Genomic DNA, 19,450 nt, shown 5'->3' on the forward strand with positions numbered 1-19,450 from the left:
AGAATTTGACTTGCAGTTAAATTTGCTTGATATGTTTGCACATTTTTCGAGTTCTCAGCATTTAAAATTTGAGGAAATGTCTGTTAAGTCATTATTATCATTATTATTTTAAATATATCTACTCACCTGACCACGTGCTTGTGCCTCTCAACCCAGTACTTAATGGCGCTGCGCACCATCATTTCCTGCTTGCGGGTGAGCCCGTTCGGATTCCCTTTTTCTCCGTTCATCCCGTTCTCGAACGTTTGCAGCGTGGACGGGGCCCGGAACTGAGCACCCCAGTCGGCCTTCGAGCTGTAGATGCCGCTCAGGTCAAAGTCCTTCGAGTCGGGGTCCTTTTCTGTTTTGGGGAGACATTTTGTGAAAAATAAATGTTTTGTTTGAAATGGTTCGAGTTTCAGTCACAAACATTAAAAAATCTTAATGGAGATGCCGGGTATCGATCCCGGTGCCTCTCACATGCTAAGCGAGCGCTCTACCATTTGAGCTACACCCCCTTCTGACGGTTACTCAAACAAATTGTAATACATTGTAAATGTTAAAAAGGTTTTTTTGTACTCTTTTTATTCTAATAAATAATTATAACCAGTTTCAGAAGAAATCTTGCTATGGTTTGAGTGAAAACTGAAATGCAAAAATTAAGTTTCTAAATAAATGAAAAGACATTTCAAAAACATTTTTTTTACAGGGGGTGTAGCTCAAATGGTAGAGCGCTCGCTTAGCATGTGAGAGGCACCGGGATCGATACCCGGCATCTCCAGACTTTTATGTTTTGTTAGGATAAAACTGGGAACATTAAACACATCAAACAATGTTTCAAGTAGATATCATTACTAGTTTTGATGATTCAAGCTTATAGTTCTATTGTCTTTCAATCAGGGCTTACTGCTGAATGTTTGCCTCTTCATTACATGTGATAATTGATTCAAAAAATCTTTGGAGATGCCGGGTATCGATCCCGGTGCCTCTCACATGCTAAGCGAGCGCTCTACCATTTGAGCTACACCCCCTTGATACGGTAAATTTTCTAAAATTCAAAATTAAGTTTAATTTGACCCACTTTCAACGCACTCGCTCAGACCGGTCTCGAGCCGTTGATACAATTTAAATCTCAACCCCACTTTTGCAATGCTTCGGGACTTGACCGAGCTCGTGAAAGGGCAGCACAAAAAAAAGCCCGACAAATGCATTTCACGTAGCAACTGCCACCACGCCTCGCGTCAGCTGATTGCACGGCTCAACGGAGCTGGTTTTTTGAGGCGGTGAGTCCAATCGTGGAGTTTTGAAACTTGTTTCAGTTAACTAAGACAAATTTACCTAAAGATAAAGCTACCAAACGTTATTTAAGGAACAATAATTGATTTTTTTTTTTCAAACATCATTAGAAGAACAAATTAGGGGTTCGTCGCTTAAGGTTTAAATTACTTTTAAAGAAAATCCATTTCAACAAAGTCACCACTAAAACATACCCTGCACACACCGTGTGCCCCTCCTGCTTGATAATAGTGTATTTTTGTCGCAGAGTTCGGGCAATTTTGGACCGGATTTAAGTTCATTTATATCGAGCGTTGAAGTCTTGGTGGGGGAGTTTATTTATAAACGGATTTATTTTGGAGCTTGATGATCATTTCAGCGAAAATGAAAAAAAAAAAATCAGTTCAGTGTCCATTAGCAATAAAATGTTATTAATTAGTGGTTTTCAGTCACCGAATAAACCGTAAAACCATTTAATAATAATGATTTTTTATTGAATAAGTCTTCATTTGATTTTACACTTTTTTTCATACTTTAATGAATCTTCATTGCTGCAATCACGATGAAATGTAGGATTCATATTGAATTTCGATAAATTATAAGGTTATGTAACCATTTGAAGAATATATTGCATACAATTTGATTGTTTTCTAGTTGTTTTGTTCACATTAGTAATATTGGATCAAAAGTAATTGCAGCTGCTTTTATGTTTTGAAAACAACTTAACATCATACGATTTTTTACTTTTAAATTCAAGTTTTTTTCAGGAGTGCGTAGTTTTAGCGGTACTACATTTCAAATAATTAACTCATCAAAACTGGGACAACACAATGTTTTCAGTAGTTTATTGATATATTGGTTTCATATAAGATACGTGACTGTCGAAGTATTTTGGCATTTGGTGATACTTTTTGTCTAAACTTGATTTAAAACTTGATTTTAAAAATATTCAAATATTTCGTGTAATTTTAGGACACGGTTTTTTTTTTAATTTGCCCTCGCCTCTCCTTCCACTCCCTTGAAAACAGGTCAAAAAAGTATGGGGTCAAAAATGCATTTAAAAATACATTTTTTAAAAAAGTAAAAGAAAATCATTGGAAAACCAACTTAAAATGCAATTTTCGGTGAAAATATTCAGTTTTAGCATGCTTGAACTCATTTAAAAATATTTAGAATAACGTCATAATTCGAATTCCCGGACGCTTCGAAACCCGGACACTTCATCTTGTTTAATTAATAATTTGGATATAAGTTCGCATTATGAATGCCAAAACTGTGTTATTTGATGAATTTCAACATCAACTTTCATTTAAATTTTGTTTGAACGCTGTAGGTAATGCCAAAACAATTAAATACAATAAAATAATAATTTTACCAAAAATGCGAAACATTTCACTTGAAATATTTCATAGGCGTTCGAAGCACCGGGAAGGCAAAGCAGAAATTTATGGTTTAGATTTCCTTAAATTCTAGCAAATTTTTATATAAACTATCGATTGTTTTGATGTTAACGGCTTATTTGAGACCTAAAGAATGCCATTCACTAACATTTCAGTCCAAATTTGTGCGATTCATAAGTAAAATCGAGTGTCCGGAATTCGAAGCAAAAGTGTCCGGATTTTGAATCAGCTTTTATCAGTGTCCGGGAATCGAAGCACAACAAGTCGCTTTGATTTTAAAATTCTGATGAAAAATGGTTAGAAAAGACATAGTTTGCATGCATTTTCTTGAAACTGACTGTTTATGCTACATTCTGATGATGTTTCTACATTTACAACTTATTGCATGATTTTTTGCCAGCTATAACAAAAATGATATGCTACTAAGTGTCCGGATTTCGAATCATGACGTTATTCGTGAGATTTCGATAGGGCGTCCCAAAAACAAGATGTTGCGGGAACCTTCAGACTCACTGGATTTCGATAAGATTTGGCCCCAGAGACAATGATTACATACAAGGCAAAATTATCAAAAATCGTTTAGAAATCTCGAATTGCATTTTACTGAAAAAGGCCTGTAACATTTTAAATTTTAGTAGACCATAAAAAATTTATTTTGCTGTATAAGGGTTTTCATAGAATACAAAATTTACAATGAATGTTGGATGATTGCTCTATCAACTTTTAAAAGTGCTTCTTATGTTTAAAAGAATGAACAATTGAAAAATATGAGGCAAATATTTAAAGATTATATTTCTAGACTTTTTTTGATCAAGTTCTATACACATATGAAATAAGCTTATGAGACCTTTTCAAAAAAAACTCTAGATGTCGTCTAAAGGACTTTGGTGGGGGCTTAAAAAAAGTAAAAGTAAAAGTAAGTGTGCGAGCTGGTGTAGTGTCGCGCTCCGGCCGGTCCGTCGATTTTATCGCGAAAATCGTTGTCAGCCGGTACATCGCGGCGTGAAAATCCGTTGAGACTCTCCGGAACCTGCAGTGAACCGGTGGGCATTAAAAGCAGTGCTCGACGATCGCGAATCCGTCATAATTCTCGCGAGTTTTTGTGCCGATTTGCGGATCAAATCGAGCCACAACAAGAACAATAAAGTGCTTCCCGCGTGGCAAGTACAATACCGTCGTCGTCGTCGCCTTCGTTCTTTCGCACCGCGATTGTGTTGTGTGCTGGTATCGTCGTCGTCGTGAACGAGCTGGGTGTAGTGCTGCTTGGAAGTGTGGAAGAAATTTCGACACGCACAGTGGGTCGGAGTGAAAAAAGTGTGCGGCAGAAAAAAATCAACAAAAAGTTTTAAAAAATGTAAAAGAAATTTTTTTGTGCTAAAGTGGAGTGAATTAAATCAACCAGATCGTACGTGCACCCCCCCCCCCCCCCTCCGCCATCCGTTTTTGGGCGGCTGTACCCCAGGTTAGGTTACCCCAGGAAAGGTGGAAGCAGCACTTCGACGAGCACCTGAACGGCCCAGAGGCGGAGTACCAGGGCGACGAGGGAAACGACGTCAGCGGTATGGTGGACGGCGGGGACGAGCCAGCACCCACGATGAGGGAAGTTAAGGATGCCATCAAGAAGCTGAAGAACAACAAAGCAGCGGGTAAGGATGGTATCGGTGCTGAACTCATCAAGATGGGCCCGGACAAGCTGGCGGCCTGCCTACACCGGCTGATAGTCAAGGTCTGGGACACAGAACAGCTACCGGAGGAGTGGAAAGAGGGAGTAATATGCCCGATCTACAAGAAGGGGGACAAGTTGGAATGTGAGAACTATCGAGCCATCACTATTCTCAACGCGGCCTACAAAGTGCTGTCGCAGATCATCTTCTGTCGTCTGTCAGAGCGAGCAAAGGATTTCGTTGGGACGTACCAAGCCGGTTTTGTGGAGGAAATCGACGACGGACCAAATCTTTTGTTACGCCAAATCCTCCAAAAGTGTCGCGAGTACCAGATCCCGACGCACCACCTATTCATCGATTTCAAAGCCGCGTACGACTCGGTCGATCGCGATGAGCTATGGAAGATCATGTACGAGAACGGCTTTCCCGGGAAGCTGATCAGACTGGTGAAATCAACGATGGATGGTGCACGGTGCAGCGTGAAGATTTCGGGAGCGATGTCCGACCCGATCGAATCGCGCAAGGGACTGCGACAAGGCGACGGTATCTCCGGCCTCTGTTTCAACATTGGGCTTGAAGGTGTCATGAGGCGAGCGGGCTTCAACATGCGGGGCACGATTATCAACCGGTCCAGCCAGTTCATCTGCTATGCCGACGACATGGACATTGTCGGCAGGACGTTCGAGGAGGTGGCTAAGCGGTACACCGAATTGAAGCGGGAAGCGGATAAGGTTGGATTGAAGGTGAATGTTGCGAAGACGAAATATCTGCTGGCAGGAGGAACCGAGTCCCTTAGGGCTCGCATAGGACCGAGCGTGACGATCGACGGCGACGAGTTCGAGGTCGTGGAGGAGTTTGTGTACCTCGGATCATTGGTAACGTCGGACAACAACTGCAGCAGAGAAATTCGGAGGCGCATCATCACCGGTAGTCGTGCCTACTACGGACTCCACAAGACCCTACGGTCTGGTCATCTTTCCCGGCGTACAAAGTGCACCATGTACGAAACGCTGATAAGACCGGTCGTTCTCTACGGGCACGAGACGTGGACGATGCTCGAGGAGGACTTGCAAGCGCTTGAAGTTTTCGAACGGCGAGTGCTTAGGACGATCTTTGGCGGCGTGCGTGAGAACACTGTATGGAGGAGAAGGATGAACCACGAGCTGGCGCAACTCTACGGCAAGCCAAGTATTCGGAAGGTCGCCAAGGCTGGCCGGATCAGGTGGGCCGGACACGTCGCGAGAATGCCGGACGCGCTGGATGCGCGCCAACCGAACCAGACTATCAATCCGGTGAAGTTGGTGTTCAATTCGGAGCCGGTTGGAACGCGGCGGAGGGGGGCGCAACGAGCAAGGTGGTTGAACCAAGTGGAGGAAGATCTGGAAAGTGTGGGAGTTCCGCAGCGGAATTGGAGAGAAGCAGCCCAGGACCGAGTTAGATGGCAACGCATCTGGAGACAGCTCATGACCCGGAGGTTGTACGAGCAGTAAAAGTAAAGTAAAGTAAGCATTCAACTAAATATAAGCTTTCTTGAAACTTTATTTTAAATTATCTTTTATAATAATCTATTTTGAAATTTACTTTTGTTTTCAATAATATTTTGAAGTTATTAAAAGAATGCTTCTTTTGATTTTAAACATTTTTTTATTAACTATAAATAATTTCGATGTTCTTTTTTTAATTCGGAATTGAAAATATTTTTTCAAATTAAAAAAAAATATGATCTCTCCAGTTCGGATCGTTTCCTCCCCCCTCAAACACTTAGCAAACGGCGGTCCCACTCACCTTCGTTCAGAATCAGCTCCGATTTGGACCCGGCGGAAATGGCACGGAACAGGGCGGCCGAGTTGGGTCGGTAGGTGTCCAGCGAGGCGGAAAGCTCCATCAGGGGACGCATAATTCCCTGATGAAAAAGTGAGTCGGAGAAGGGTAGCAAAAAAAAAGTGGTTAAAAAGAAAGGAGAAAAGCCCCGATGACCTATCGCGCGCGAGAACAAGCCCGGAATGAAAAGTTAAATGCACCGGAATGAAGAATGATGGAGATTGAAATTAATTTCGTGCCTCCCCCCTAAGCGTCATCGGTGCTGCTGATCAGAACTTACCTTCAGGTGCTGGAGCTGTTCGCAGGCGAAGAGCAGCCAGGAGCAGAACAGGACGTCGGCCAGGTTGGCTTGGCACATCGAGAACAGCAGGAAATACGCCTGTCACACGCGTTGGAGGCGGTGGGTGGAGAGAAGAAAAATAGGCTAGTGAGACGAGATTTACTGGATGGGGTGAGATATTATGGCAACTCGTTTTAGCTGAAGGAATTTGCTGTAAAACATCGCTTGAAAGGACAGCAAACAGCGTGTTTTCAGTGGAGTTGGTATTAGCTAGTGAGATTCATTGTAATAAAAATGAGCCTTAAACATATTTAAAAAAAAACAAATTTGCTCAATTGGAATAAAAAATACAAAATATTCAAAATAAAACGGTTGATTTTTACTTGGATAAATTTAATTTAGAAGAATTTCAGCAATCAGCCGGGGTGATTGGGTCTGAAGTGTGAAATTGGGACATACAAAAATGCAGAACTATGTGTAATCCGATCTCACTCCCCGACCCATTGTCACCCCTGATAAACAAAAATTGAAAATGTTTTTTTACAAATTTACGCATATTTGCAATGTTTATGATGACAAATTTTCATATACCACCAATTTATTGTTAAAATTGAACATATTAAAATGTCATATAATAAGAAAAACAAGTTTATTGGCTATTTATTTAGAAAAAAAAAATGAAACAGTAATCCTGAAAAATGGCTTAGGACGTCAATTCTAAGTCAATTCTAAGAGCTGTTGCAATGAAAAGAGGTAACATTTTGGGTGATTGACTATAAGAGAGTTCAACGGCGTTGTGTGGGTGCGTACTGTGCTTGTTGATTATGTGCCCCTTCACTATGTTACGCTCGCATCCACGAGCTGTCAAAAGCGGCGAGCAGCGTCTGCCTCTTTCATCGGACAGCCGTCATCGGGTCGAGTTCATCGTCGTGACTGCGAGGACGTCGGCTATAAATTAGCGTCCCCACAATGGCGAATCCTGCCAGAAGAGGTATTTTTTTTTGTTCTCGCTTGAATCCAGTGATTTTGGTGTAGCCCCAGCGCGGTGCGTGACAGGTGAGTGAAAAAAGCAGATTTTTGGCTGTGAAGAGGATCGACCGATTGCTGCTAATAAAAAAATAAAATTGAGGGAGGGGCTGCCGCGCGGAGAGTGCGGATTTTGCGGCTGATGTTTTGATTTTATTTTAAGCATCATTTGCATGGATTGTTTTGCTGATTTGAAGTTGTTGAAGAAAGGGAAAAGAAACAAGGGAGCGGGAGACTGAAAAAAGTTGAACTGCGAGAAAGAGGAAGAAAATTTTATGTTGATATTTTTTTGGAAGTAATGCCAGATTTTCCAATGTCTGTACAATACTTGTTATTTTGTCTGCAGTACTAAGTATGATTTCGAACTTTTTGTATCAGAAAATTTAAGAACAAGATGTTATTTCTGCTATGCTTTTAAAGCTTTCGGTTAATAATTACAGAAGATTAAAAGGTGAGCTGTGTAAAAAGCGGTCGAACTTCTTTTTTTAATTTCTTTGGGGAAGAGGAGGAGATGCAAGAGGAGATGGCTTGTGAATATTCACTGTAAGGCTTGAGACGAAAGAGATTTGTACACTCATACCTAGCATGGAGATGGCTTGTGGATGTTCACTGGAAGGCTTGTTGAAGAGGAGGTTTGTGGATGTTCACATTTAGCTTGTGAATATCCACTGTAGCTTGTGAGTTCAGCGGAAGACATCAACGGCTTGTGATCTCTCACTGAAAGGCCCCTCTGGCTTGTGATCTCACTGAAAGGCCGCAACGACTGGCGAACACTCACTGAAAGGCCTGTCTGGCTTGTGAGCTCGCGGAAGACATCAACGGCTTGTGATCTCTCACTGAAAGGCCCCTCTGGCTTGTGATCTCACTGAAAGGCCGCAACGACTGGCGAACACTCACTGAAAGGCCTGTCTGGCTTGTGAGCTCGCGGAAGACATCAACGGCTTGTGATCTCTCACTGAAAGGCCCCTCTGGCTTGTGATCTCACTGAAAGGCCGCAACGACTGGCGAACACTCACTGAAAGGCCTGTCTGGCTTGTGAGCTCGCGGAAGACATCAACGGCTTGTGATCTCTCACTGAAAGGCCCCTCTGGCTTGTGATCTCACTGAAAGGCCGCAACGACTGGCGAACACTCACTGAAAGGCCTGTCTGGCTTGTGAGCTCGCGGAAGACATCAACGGCTTGTGATCTCTCACTGAAAGGCCCCTCTGGCTTGTGATCTCACTGAAAGGCCGCAACGACTGGCGAACACTCACTGAAAGGCCTGTCTGGCTTGTGAGCTCGCGGAAGACATCAACGGCTTGTGATCTCTCACTGAAAGGCCCCTCTGGCTTGTGGTCTCACTGAAAGGCCGCAACCACTGGCGAACACTCACTGAAAGGCCTGTCTGGCTTGTGAGCTCGCGGAAGACATCAACGGCTTGTGATCTCTCACTGAAAGGCTTTTCTGGCTTGTGATCTCACTGAAAGGCCGCAACGACTTGTGATCTTGTACTGAAAGGTTAACCTGGCGTGTGAGGAACCCCTGAAAGATCATGCTTGGAATAGGTATAAAAAGTGGATACGTCATGCGTGGTCGGCTCTTAATCGCCGTCTCGCGTTCTTTCATTGCAGTTTTCGGAGAGATTGAATGACTCAGCGTGCTATACTCTCTGATGTTTTGGTACAGAGATCATCAAATGACAACTACTGCTATAGACAAATCCAGCGAAAGCTCAACGCTGCTTTTTGATGGTGAGTGATTTGACAGCTCCCATTCTAAATGTCTCGATTTTCATACTTTTTGTTAATTTTCTTTTAAAATAAAATACTTAACATATTAAAACTATATATTTTTGGTGCCCAAAATTCCTGCTGAGTCGAATGATGTACTTATCTCGATTGCAAATTTTTCGAATAGTTTTTATTTTAATAATATTCTAGACACATTTTGTGCACCTAATCAATCAATACTTTTTATCATAAATAATCATTTTATTGCTTAAAAATTGAGTTTTCCTGAGCTCCCATATTCAAATACATGGAAGCTGTCATTTCTAACACCATTGGCCACCTAGCGGCCATTTCAAACTGGATTCGTCTATCACTCATTGCAACACAGGTCAATAGAGCTATCTAAGCCCGATCTTACGCACACTAGCACGCCATTTGTTTTTGCTGGCGACCACAAATTTTAACCTAAAAATCCATCGTGTACGTACACGCAATACATGCGCACGTAGATAACTCTATACTGTTGGTTGTGCATTTTTTTTTTTTTTTTAAGGAGAAGGGGGAAGATGTGTGGGTGCGTACTGTGCTTGTTGATTATGTGCCCCTTCACTATGTTACGCTCGCATCCACGAGCTGTCAAAAGCGGCGAGCAGCGTCTGCCTCTTTCATCGGACAGCCGTCATCGGGTCGAGTTCATCGTCGTGACTGCGAGGACGTCGGCTATAAATTAGCGTCCCCACAGGCGTTTAAAAAAAATCTTAAAAAATACTCACAAATGTCACATATTAGCCAAAATGTTTCGCCAAATGCTGATTTTAACCGCAGAATAAACGAAAAATTGGCTACTTTGATTAAATAGTGTTTTTAAATACGCACACCGTATTAAAACAAAATCTTCGATATCGGCCAAACATTTGAGTGCTACACGAATGGTTTTACGCGTTTTTCTCGAAACAGCAGTCAAGGCGTCATCCATAAAGTATGTCACGCAAAATCGGCCAAAATTAACCCACCCCCCTCCCTCCTATGTCACACTTTTCCACGCATGGTTGACCCCCCCCTCTCAAAAAGTACGTCACATTTTGCCAGACTCCCCTCCCCCTCTTGATTTCGATGGGATATTTCATAGTTTTTATATATTTAAACTCTCATAATTTTGGTATTTTTTGGCAATTTTAATATGAAAAAAATCATGTTGTCTAATTATTCATTTTTTTTAATTAACATTGCGATATAAAAAAAACAGTTTTGTAACTTTAAAAAATTAGAAGACCTCGTAAAACATTCAAGTTTAAATATATCTTGAAAACTGTTTTTAACAGCTATGTATCTAAGGGCAGGGGGGCAGAATGGAGAATTGATTTAGACCAACTGTAAGGCAAGGGTCTTATAAAGGTCGTCAAATAACATCACCAAACCGAAAACCACGTTTGAATTCATTGTATTTTTAGAATTCTGAGCAAAAAAGTAAATTTATTAAAAAAAAAAAAAAACAACACGCAAATGGTGTTTATTTCGAGGATTTTAAATAAGCTTTCTGAAAAATTGGATTGTTCGAAAAAGTTTGTTCAATGTTTATAATGTTACTAGATGTTATTACCGAGGTAAACAAACAACAACGGAACCTTCAAATCATTTAGAGGCTTGGTGGTGGAAGTGTTAAATAAAAATCCACTTGGGGGCAGAATGGACCACCCTTTTCCTGCCTTATAAAAACAATCAAAAGTTACGAAATTTGAGCTAAATGGATTATTTCACTCGTGGTAGCTTCGTAAATCACGTTTAATGCAACATTAGTTCATTTTTTAGTTGTTTTGAAGCTTACTTGCAAAAATAGGGTCTTATTAAAACATATTAAGACTATTTTCAAAAATGTTTGTTTTGGTAAGTGACTATTTTTAATAAAAAATGGTCTATCTTCATGGAAACTATGTTAGAAAGGTTCCTTGAATCATTTCTTATCTCCTTGAACGTTATATTAGACGAAATGGCTTGTTTTCTAAGGTGGCCCATTCTGCCCCGCAGGGTGGTCCATTCTGCCCCGCACCCTGGAAAAGCAGTCGAAAAACCTTTTTTTAAAGTGGCTCAAAAATAGTTTTAGGCTAAAATTTTCATCAACCAAGTATACGACATTGAAGGACACATCCCAAAGCATAAGCCTACTTCACCGAATTCATAAATTTGTGTGTTTTTCTAAAGTTTTTGGCGCATTTGACTTAAGTGGGTCATTCTGCCCCCCTACTTTGAAAGCATTTATTTATATCAAGCAAGAGTTTGCAAAATATTGAACTTCCAGCTGAAAAAAAATGTGACGATAAAATAAAAATAAATAAGTTTCGAACTAATATTATGTAATCATACAAAAAACCTAGCGTGACGTCACAGTCTCGCAAATCCCCCCTCTCCCATTCGTCACATCTTGTCACACCTACGGTAACCCCTCCCCCCCCCCCACCCCCCTCCTTCAAGGTATAATAGCAAAATTTTCAATGAAGGGCAAAATTTAATAAATACCTTTCACAAGCAACAAGAAGGGGGTGTAGCTCAAATGGTAGATCGCTCGCTTAGCATGTGAGAGGCACCGGGATCGATACCCGGCACCTCCAAAAAGTATTCGTTTTGTTTCGTTACTTTTGTGTGTTATCGGTATGTCATGGAATACACCCAAAATTCAGAATCGAGATAATCGTTCTCTCAAAATTTATTGAGGGCTCAGTGCCAAAATCGATAGAATAATGGTACCAACTCACACCATCATAACAAATGAGTTCATTCGTTAGTTGAATCAATAAATCTCCAACAAGTGTCATACATCGACTTCTGACTTCTCCATGGTCACCAAGCTGTGGTGGCCGAGGCAGCTAAGTCATTGGATTGGTTTGTCAAAGGTCTCTGGTTCGATTCCCGTTGTCGACACTTTTGGTTTTTTGTTTGACGGATGAACTTTTTTTGCAAATGAACCTCGAGAGAATAGTTCTATCGCCCATCTCGAGCTGTGTTCTCTGCGTCCGTGAATGGTACCACTATTCTCTCGACTCGAGACCATCGTTCTCTCGGACTAGCGCTGCCAGTTTTGGGTGTAGGTATTTTGTTTTCATTCGTTTGTTACATGTAAAAAAAACCTTTGGTTATACTATTTTATGCTCGTGAACGTCTCAAACATAAAAAAATCTTAGTGGAGATGCCGGGTATCGATCCCGGTGCCTCTCACATGCTAAGCGAGCGCACTACCATTTGAGCTACACCCCCTTCTCTTTGGAATTTAAGTAAATAGTAAACATTTTCACAACGATAATAACAGTGCCTAACCTGTTCTTTTAGTTTCGTTATAAATTATTCAGTTTTTTTTAAATTAAAAAAAAATTGGATGCTGATAATTTGAAAAAATAAATAAATGTTCAAACACAGATATGTAACATACTCTCGAAATAATTAAAAATGAAAAAAAAATATTAAAAATAATACTCGAAATAAACTATTTTATCACATACCGAATAATCATCAATCACAAGGGGGTGTAGCTCAAATGGTAGAGCGCTCGCTTAGCATGTGAGAGGCACCGGGATCGATACCCGGCATCTCCAGATTTTGTCGTTTTGATATGTTTTGTAAAAATGCTTGATTTTGTTTATCTAGTTATCATATTAGCACAGTATCCTTGAACATTCTTCGAAGTTTGTCAACTCCATATTTGTCTATAGGTAACATCCTTTCCAAACCGTTTACCCTAGCCAAAGCGTAATCACTAAAAGTTTCCTATTTACTGCCGCATACACTTAACCAAAGAACCTTTTATTTCCCAGCGTTTGGACGGTCAACAAGCCAAACCTAAACGTTATTGAAAAACTTTTCCCATCGCACCCACATCCTTGCACAAACACACTCGTTCACATTTACATACCTGGTAGATGAAGGAGAAAACGTATCCGGCGCCGCTCATCGCATCCCACGGGTACCAGGCCTTGATGGGCAGCCTCGGAATTTCCACGATGTACGTTTCGTTCGTTTCCTTGTCCAGGACGCCCTTGACGCTGTCGCCGAAGAACGTGATCGTGATCCAGGCTGGTGTTGGTTAAGAGGGGGAAAGTTTTGAAAGTGAAATTAATCGGGGATTCGCTATGCAGAGGGATTTTCACCGGGAATGGCATTTCACGTAGGATGAATGCTTCCTAGAATTGGTTGTTTTTGGAATGGAAATTTGTTGAAACGGGCATTTCTTGATTTTTTTTACTAAAGCTTGATGAATTGATGAAGTTTATGCTGAAAACATTTATGTACTTTTAAATATGAGTTTAAAGAACTTGGTTCAACCAGCTGTGTCTCGGTGAAATATCAATCGATTTGGGTGATTGATCTCATCCATGGAGAAAAAAGAGTTTCCAAAATCGTGAACAAGCGTTCATGAAAATGGGAACCTCGAACAAAGTGTTCAAGTTTCATGGTACGTTTTTCAAAATCGTACCATGGGATTTGAACACTTTGTTCGAGTTTCCCATTTTTATGAACGCTTGTTCACGATTTTGGGAACACTTTTTTCTCCGTGTAGATTCATCTATGCTGGCTCTACTTTGGTGGCGATGATTTTTGACATCCTTCCAGATCAAACGACACAAAAAATCGTTTGAGAATTCACCGATATATAGATTCAACCGTCTCCAAGTTTTTGACCACGTTCATCAAAAATGTCAATTTGAAAGGGTTTTTCCTAAACATTTGTTACAATACCGAAGTCAAGAAAAATGCCACTCCAGAAACTTACCGACAACCGACAGCACCGTCGTCGTCATGACCATGACGAGCAGCTTCCGCATCTTGGCGAGGGCAATCGAGTGGTATCGGGCGTCCGACTCGGCAAACAGCGGGTGCGCGTTCGGGTTGTTCCAGATGCCGAGCGTCCGGTAGAAGCCCTCGGCGTTGACGGCGAAGAACACAAACTTCGTGACCGAGTGCACAAAGAACAGCGTCGTGATCGTGTTCGCCGTCAGCTCGTTGACGTCGCCCGTGTTCATCACCAGGTTGGCCGCGATCGAGAAGAACTGCAGCAGGATCATCGTCAGGTTCCACCACGAGTACAGCTTGCGGATGAAGATGGGCCCGGTGACGTAGCGGAACAGAAAGTGGCCGACGCCCTGCATCAGCCGGATGTTGGGCATCAAGTCGGCCACCAGGCCCTGGTACTTGGTCGGCTGGACGTTCATCTGCGGGGGATGGGAAAAATCAATCAAGGGTATGGTTTTGTTAGCAGTTCTGTTCGATATATATTTTTTTATGTTGAAGATAATAGATCATAATTTAAAAGAGATATTCTCTACGAAAACCGGAAACGGATTTAATTTATATTTTTGAAAAATAAATTAAACTTTTCAAGTCGATTTCTCGAGACGAAATTTGCCTTTAAGGGGTTACACATCGTCAAAAATGTCGGAGGTAAGTATGAGCTCACATTTACACTTTTTTTTTAATCTTTTTGCAGGACATTAATATACACATTTTCATCCTTTAACAAAATAAATTTGAAGACGTTTGCCAAGATTTAGCTATTTGACGTTAGCAGTTTCAAAAACCGGGTGCCACGATATCTCAACACTGCTTTGGCCAAATCGGCTCAAAATTTAGGTGAAGACTCGTTAATGCGGTCCTGTGTGCATGACGAAGGCTTCGTCATGCACACGGGATGATATGGCTTGAGAGTCTTCACCCCAAATTTCAGTCAATTTGGTCCATCCCATCTCGGGATATCGTGGCACCCGTAAATCAACTCGGTGTTTAGAGTAAAACGTTAAAAAAGTTTGACAGTTTCCTTTGCGCATGGAAAAAATAAGCTTAAATCGTCTCTTACTTAGTTAAATCATGAAATATCTTCATGAAACTTTCAGGAGTGATGAAAAATCATATTTTAATAAATTTTCTGTAACTTGAAGTTATGCGATTTTCGACATGTAGACATTTAAGACATTGTTCATTAATTTTTTACAAATTGAAAATAGTTGATTGTGATCCAGCAAAAAGCTTTGATTGTAAATGTTTGTGCGATGTTTTGGAAATATTTTAGCAAATAAAATTTTTGAAATCTCAGTGAAATAAAAGAAATGCATCGTGATTTCTGCTTCAAAATTTCACAAAGGTGACCATTTTTTTGCAGTTAATATTTAGTTTCAGGGGGCTGTAATTTGTATGTTGAACTACTGCCATTTTTCAGTACTTTTACTGTACACAATTGTTCTAAAAAATCATTTTTTTGTTTTTATTTCAATAAAGTTTTAAAGTAAAGTAAAACTCGATTGTTCTGAAATTGGCATGCCACAAATTTTTTTTTTGCCGTTAAAAATTGAATGCGCTTGATAGCGAATTCCCTAATCTAATCTAATCTAATCTAATCTAATCCAACACAAACGTAGCCAGTCCGATGAAAGCATGCTGGAAAGTCTTGTGATTAGATTACGCCCCAAGCACTTTTCTTGTGATTATTAATAATTGCAGTACATCCGAGAACACACGAAAATGCATTGCAAAAATTGTTGTGTTTACCGCAGAGAGGATTCTTAGAACGGATCACATTTCACAGAATCTACAGGGGAGGAAGGATGCGTGGACATACCGTACCAAACGCTCCTGTTTACAGTTTTATATGTGTTTTGTATAATGTGTTAAGTGTAAAATATAGTGTGGTTATATAATTAATTAAATATAATAATGCAATATAATGATCATATAATAAAATCCCATCACCTATATATAATAACATACACCCAAGCACACAAACAGCGACACAAAAGAAATGAAAATGAGCATGCAAAAACAAGACAGCGCGTCCCCGTGGTCAGCGCCCTAATCGCGCTTGATAGCGAATTCACTAAAATCTAAATCTTTTTAAAAAGATTCTTCTATGTTTTAATTTTTTTGTATCGCTTCCCATCGAAGTATTTTAGTAAATGATTTGTTAAGCTTTTCCCGTTTATACATGTTTTCATTTGCCAAAACAATTTAATTTTTAATTAGCATTCAAAAATTACTCATAAAAATGTTATCTTATTTAACCTTTTTTTTTGTTTCTTCACGGGAAGTAACTTTTTGGTCTGTCCAATGCTTCTAAAATTGGTCAATATTGTTAATATATTTTTAAGAATTTTGGGAGTTAGATAAAGATGAAATTTCATAATTTTCAAGAGTTTTAAAGTGAATATAAAGTATTCACCATTTAGGGACCATCGATAGACCACATGTACACTTTAGGGGAGGGGGAAAGCCTTTGTCCACGTTCCATACACAAAAGATTTGTTTTGTTCAGAAATTGTCCACGAGGGAGAGGGGGAAGGGTTTGAGATTAAAAAAAAGTATCCACGTGATTTATGGATGGTCCTTTAAGAGCATTCTGTACCCTACCCTCTCCGATTTCAATGAAACTTTGTAGACATGTTATCCTAGGCCTATATAAGCCATTTTTGTGTATATGGAGCCAATTGTACTCGAAAATGACATTTGAGAAGGGCGTATGTTATTTTGATATTTTTGTATTCTGTAATTTAAAAATGATTGTATCTCGAAGGCTTTACATCGTACCAAAAGTGGTCAAAGACAAACTTGTAGGAAATTGGACGGGCTTTCTGAAAAAGATACACTGAAAGAAAAATACACGCCAATTCTTTGAGATTTTTCAATTTTTATGTTTACAAGTTAAATTTTAAGGTGATGCCACGATTTTTTTTTTTCGTTCAAAATTTTTGAGGAAATAGCCTGCAGGAAGGTTTGTCTCTCCTAGAAAATACAAAAATCATTTACTGAAACTGTTTTTTTTGAAAAGTGGTCTAAACGTCAAAATTTTCAAAAACCGATAGTAGGCATCGATTTTCCAGACAATTTTACATAACAGTATCCATATTGACCATTGTCCTAAGTCCAATCCTTGCGAAGATACTGCGGGTTTAAAAATAAAAATGTTGAAAAAAGAGTAAATGTATTTAAATTGTATTTTGTTAGGAGAGACATATCATCCTGCATTTTTCGTGAGTCTTTTTGTAACATTTTAGGCTATTACCTCAAAAATTTTGAACGAAAAAAAATCGTGAGATCACCTCAAAATTTAACTTTTTAACATAAAAATGGAAAAACCCATAGAATTGGCGTGTATTTTTCTTTCAGTGTATTTTTTTTTTCAGAAAGCCCGTCCAATTTCCTACAAGTTTGTATTTGACCACTTTTTGGTACAATGCAACGCCTTCGAGGTACAGTAATTTTTAAATTAACGAATACAAAAATATCAAGATAACATACGCCCTTCTCAAATATCATTTTCAAGTACAAAAATGGCTTATATAGGCCTAGGATAACACGTCTACAAAGTTTCATTGAAATCGGAGAGGGTCGGGTACAAAAGTACCAGAAAAATTCCTGATTTGAGCTGGAATTGCTCTTTTACATTTTCAAAGCTAGCGAAATGCGTTCAAATTTTTGTTTTTCACTCTAACTCTTCTTTTAGATTTGACCGAGCCACATAGCCCAGTGGTAACGCTTCCGCCTCGTAAGCGGTAGATCGGGGCTCAAATCCCGGCTCGGATCAACACAACTGGTGATCTTTTTCCTTCTGGAATCGATTGCTTAGTAAAGGGAAGTGTATTGTCACAAACTGGACCTTATCACGACACCTTAGGGAGGAATGTTAGCATTAACCTTAACATGTTAACATTAAGTTTAGAATGAAATTGCCACTGAATCCGCTTTGTAAATGCCGGCCCCGATACTCTTCAAGGGTGTTCCCCTCAGGAACTGGGAAAGATTTACTGTACTATCATTTATTTTGTAAAAAAGTGCGTAGGGGCATAGTCTGGGACACTAGAAAATTTACTTCATACATTTTTTTACTTAAAATATAGGAAATGTTAGTAAAAAACAAAGCCATAGTTGACCCCTAAAAAATGACATGATTAAAAACATTGGCTAAGTTACAGCATTAATATCAATTCCTTTCTCGCGTTTTTGTACTACGACACTATTTTAAAAATCTTTCATGGATTGATTAGTTTTGTTATTATCTCCAAAAAAATATGTATATTTTGGAAGCTTGAATAATATCGAACATTTTTCTAAACAAACTCTATGAAAATGAAATAAATAAATAAGTTTAATTTTAATTGAATCGATCCTCATTTTAGCAATTGTTAAAAAAAGACTCAGCTCAAAAAATATCTTATCTAACATCGCATTTTTACTGTGTCATGAAAGTGTATTTTTCTAAACACCTGAAAGTTGCAACATAAACAGAGAATGGCTTTACCTTGATTATTTTTGTGAAACTGTTCCAAACAAAATAAATTTGCTAACGATTTTACAAAACCACACTGGTAATCCAACGATTAATCCAACTTCGATTTTTCTCCACTGAAATTGCTTTTTTTCCTCTTTTCAATGACGAATCTTCAACTTTTCAGTACGTTTCCGATCTTAATTTATCCAACAATTGCAACACCCACGCGCCACTTGTTCTTCAAGCTGGTATTGTTTTTCTTTAATTAACTTATTGCCACTCATTTTCCCCTAAGGGGGTAGCAAAAAAGATGTCACTGCACCAACCGAAAATGTGCCACTTTTCGCTGGCTCGTGTTTGCTCAGGACGCCAAATCTGTGAAAGGATAATGTTTATCCACCCAGATTGTGGATTCTTCCTTCACAGCCACTGTCATTTCACCCACCCGAACAAAAAAAATGAGGAATGTTTTTCTTGGCAATTTTTCTGGCCACTTTTTCGCCTTCACAGATTTTCTTCCGCTGGTTTCGTTGACGAGCACAAGTCACTTGCAGAAGAATCGGTTGAGGAAAAGTGAAACAAGTAAAAAAAGGTAAAGGAACAAAAAACTCCGAAGATGAACCTGTCCAGACACGTCCGACGGAGTGAACGTGTCGAAATCAATTGACAGCTTCTTGTCTCGAAACTGGCCCTCCGACTTCCTTGGCCGCCGCGGACAAGGGCACGTGTCCTCGTGGGACATACGTGGCCACCTTGGCATCATACGTGGCCGAATGGGGTTCCGGGCCGGTTCCCCTTATTGCCCTCCTTCCCCCAGATACAGGTAAGCCAGACCAGCAATTAGAGACACCGTTCCCATCCCACCGGACAACGGAGTCCGGCAGATGTTCCCGGTAGACTTTCCGTGGTCACGGTTTTCCCACAGTACCCGTTCCCGTGGTTCGTGGTAGCTGGCTTGCCGGTTCGGTTGGTGGTGGCAGCAGCCCGCCCAGTGATACAAAATTTAATATCTCCGAAAGCGTGGCTCCCGAGTAGAAGAAGGTATCTAATTTTT

The 19,450-nt window shown here is 40.0% G+C and overlaps 1 protein-coding gene and 4 non-coding genes across 5 annotated transcripts in view; 2 read left to right on the top strand and 3 right to left on the bottom strand.

Moving 5' to 3' along the window:
* LOC6042040 (odorant receptor coreceptor) overlaps nt 1–19,079 on the bottom strand; it is a 34,230-nt gene extending 15,151 nt beyond the window's left edge. Inside the window, exons 1-6 of the mRNA XM_038262672.1 lie at nt 18,427–19,079; nt 13,915–14,353; nt 13,057–13,217; nt 6,420–6,518; nt 6,104–6,221; nt 127–340 (exon numbers count right to left, since the gene is read on the bottom strand). Of these exons, the coding sequence (XP_038118600.1) occupies nt 127–340; nt 6,104–6,221; nt 6,420–6,518; nt 13,057–13,217; nt 13,915–14,353 (1,031 nt within the window). The 5' untranslated portion in view covers nt 18,427–19,079. The remainder of the gene's footprint in view (nt 1–126; nt 341–6,103; nt 6,222–6,419; nt 6,519–13,056; nt 13,218–13,914; nt 14,354–18,426) is intronic.
* On the bottom strand, nt 425–497 carry Trnaa-agc. Its single transcript has one exon. It is a non-coding gene; the product is annotated as a tRNA-Ala (tRNA).
* Trnaa-agc lies at nt 688–760 on the top strand. Its single transcript has one exon. It is a non-coding gene; the product is annotated as a tRNA-Ala (tRNA).
* On the bottom strand, nt 938–1,010 carry Trnaa-agc. Its single transcript has one exon. It is a non-coding gene; the product is annotated as a tRNA-Ala (tRNA).
* Trnaa-agc lies at nt 12,667–12,739 on the top strand. The gene has a single exon. It is a non-coding gene; the product is annotated as a tRNA-Ala (tRNA).
* Nucleotides 19,080–19,450: the final 371 nt, after the last annotated feature.

The sequence above is a fragment of the Culex quinquefasciatus genome, chromosome 3, assembly GCF_015732765.1.
Source record: "Culex quinquefasciatus strain JHB chromosome 3, VPISU_Cqui_1.0_pri_paternal, whole genome shotgun sequence".
Taxonomy (NCBI): domain Eukaryota; kingdom Metazoa; phylum Arthropoda; class Insecta; order Diptera; family Culicidae; genus Culex; species Culex quinquefasciatus.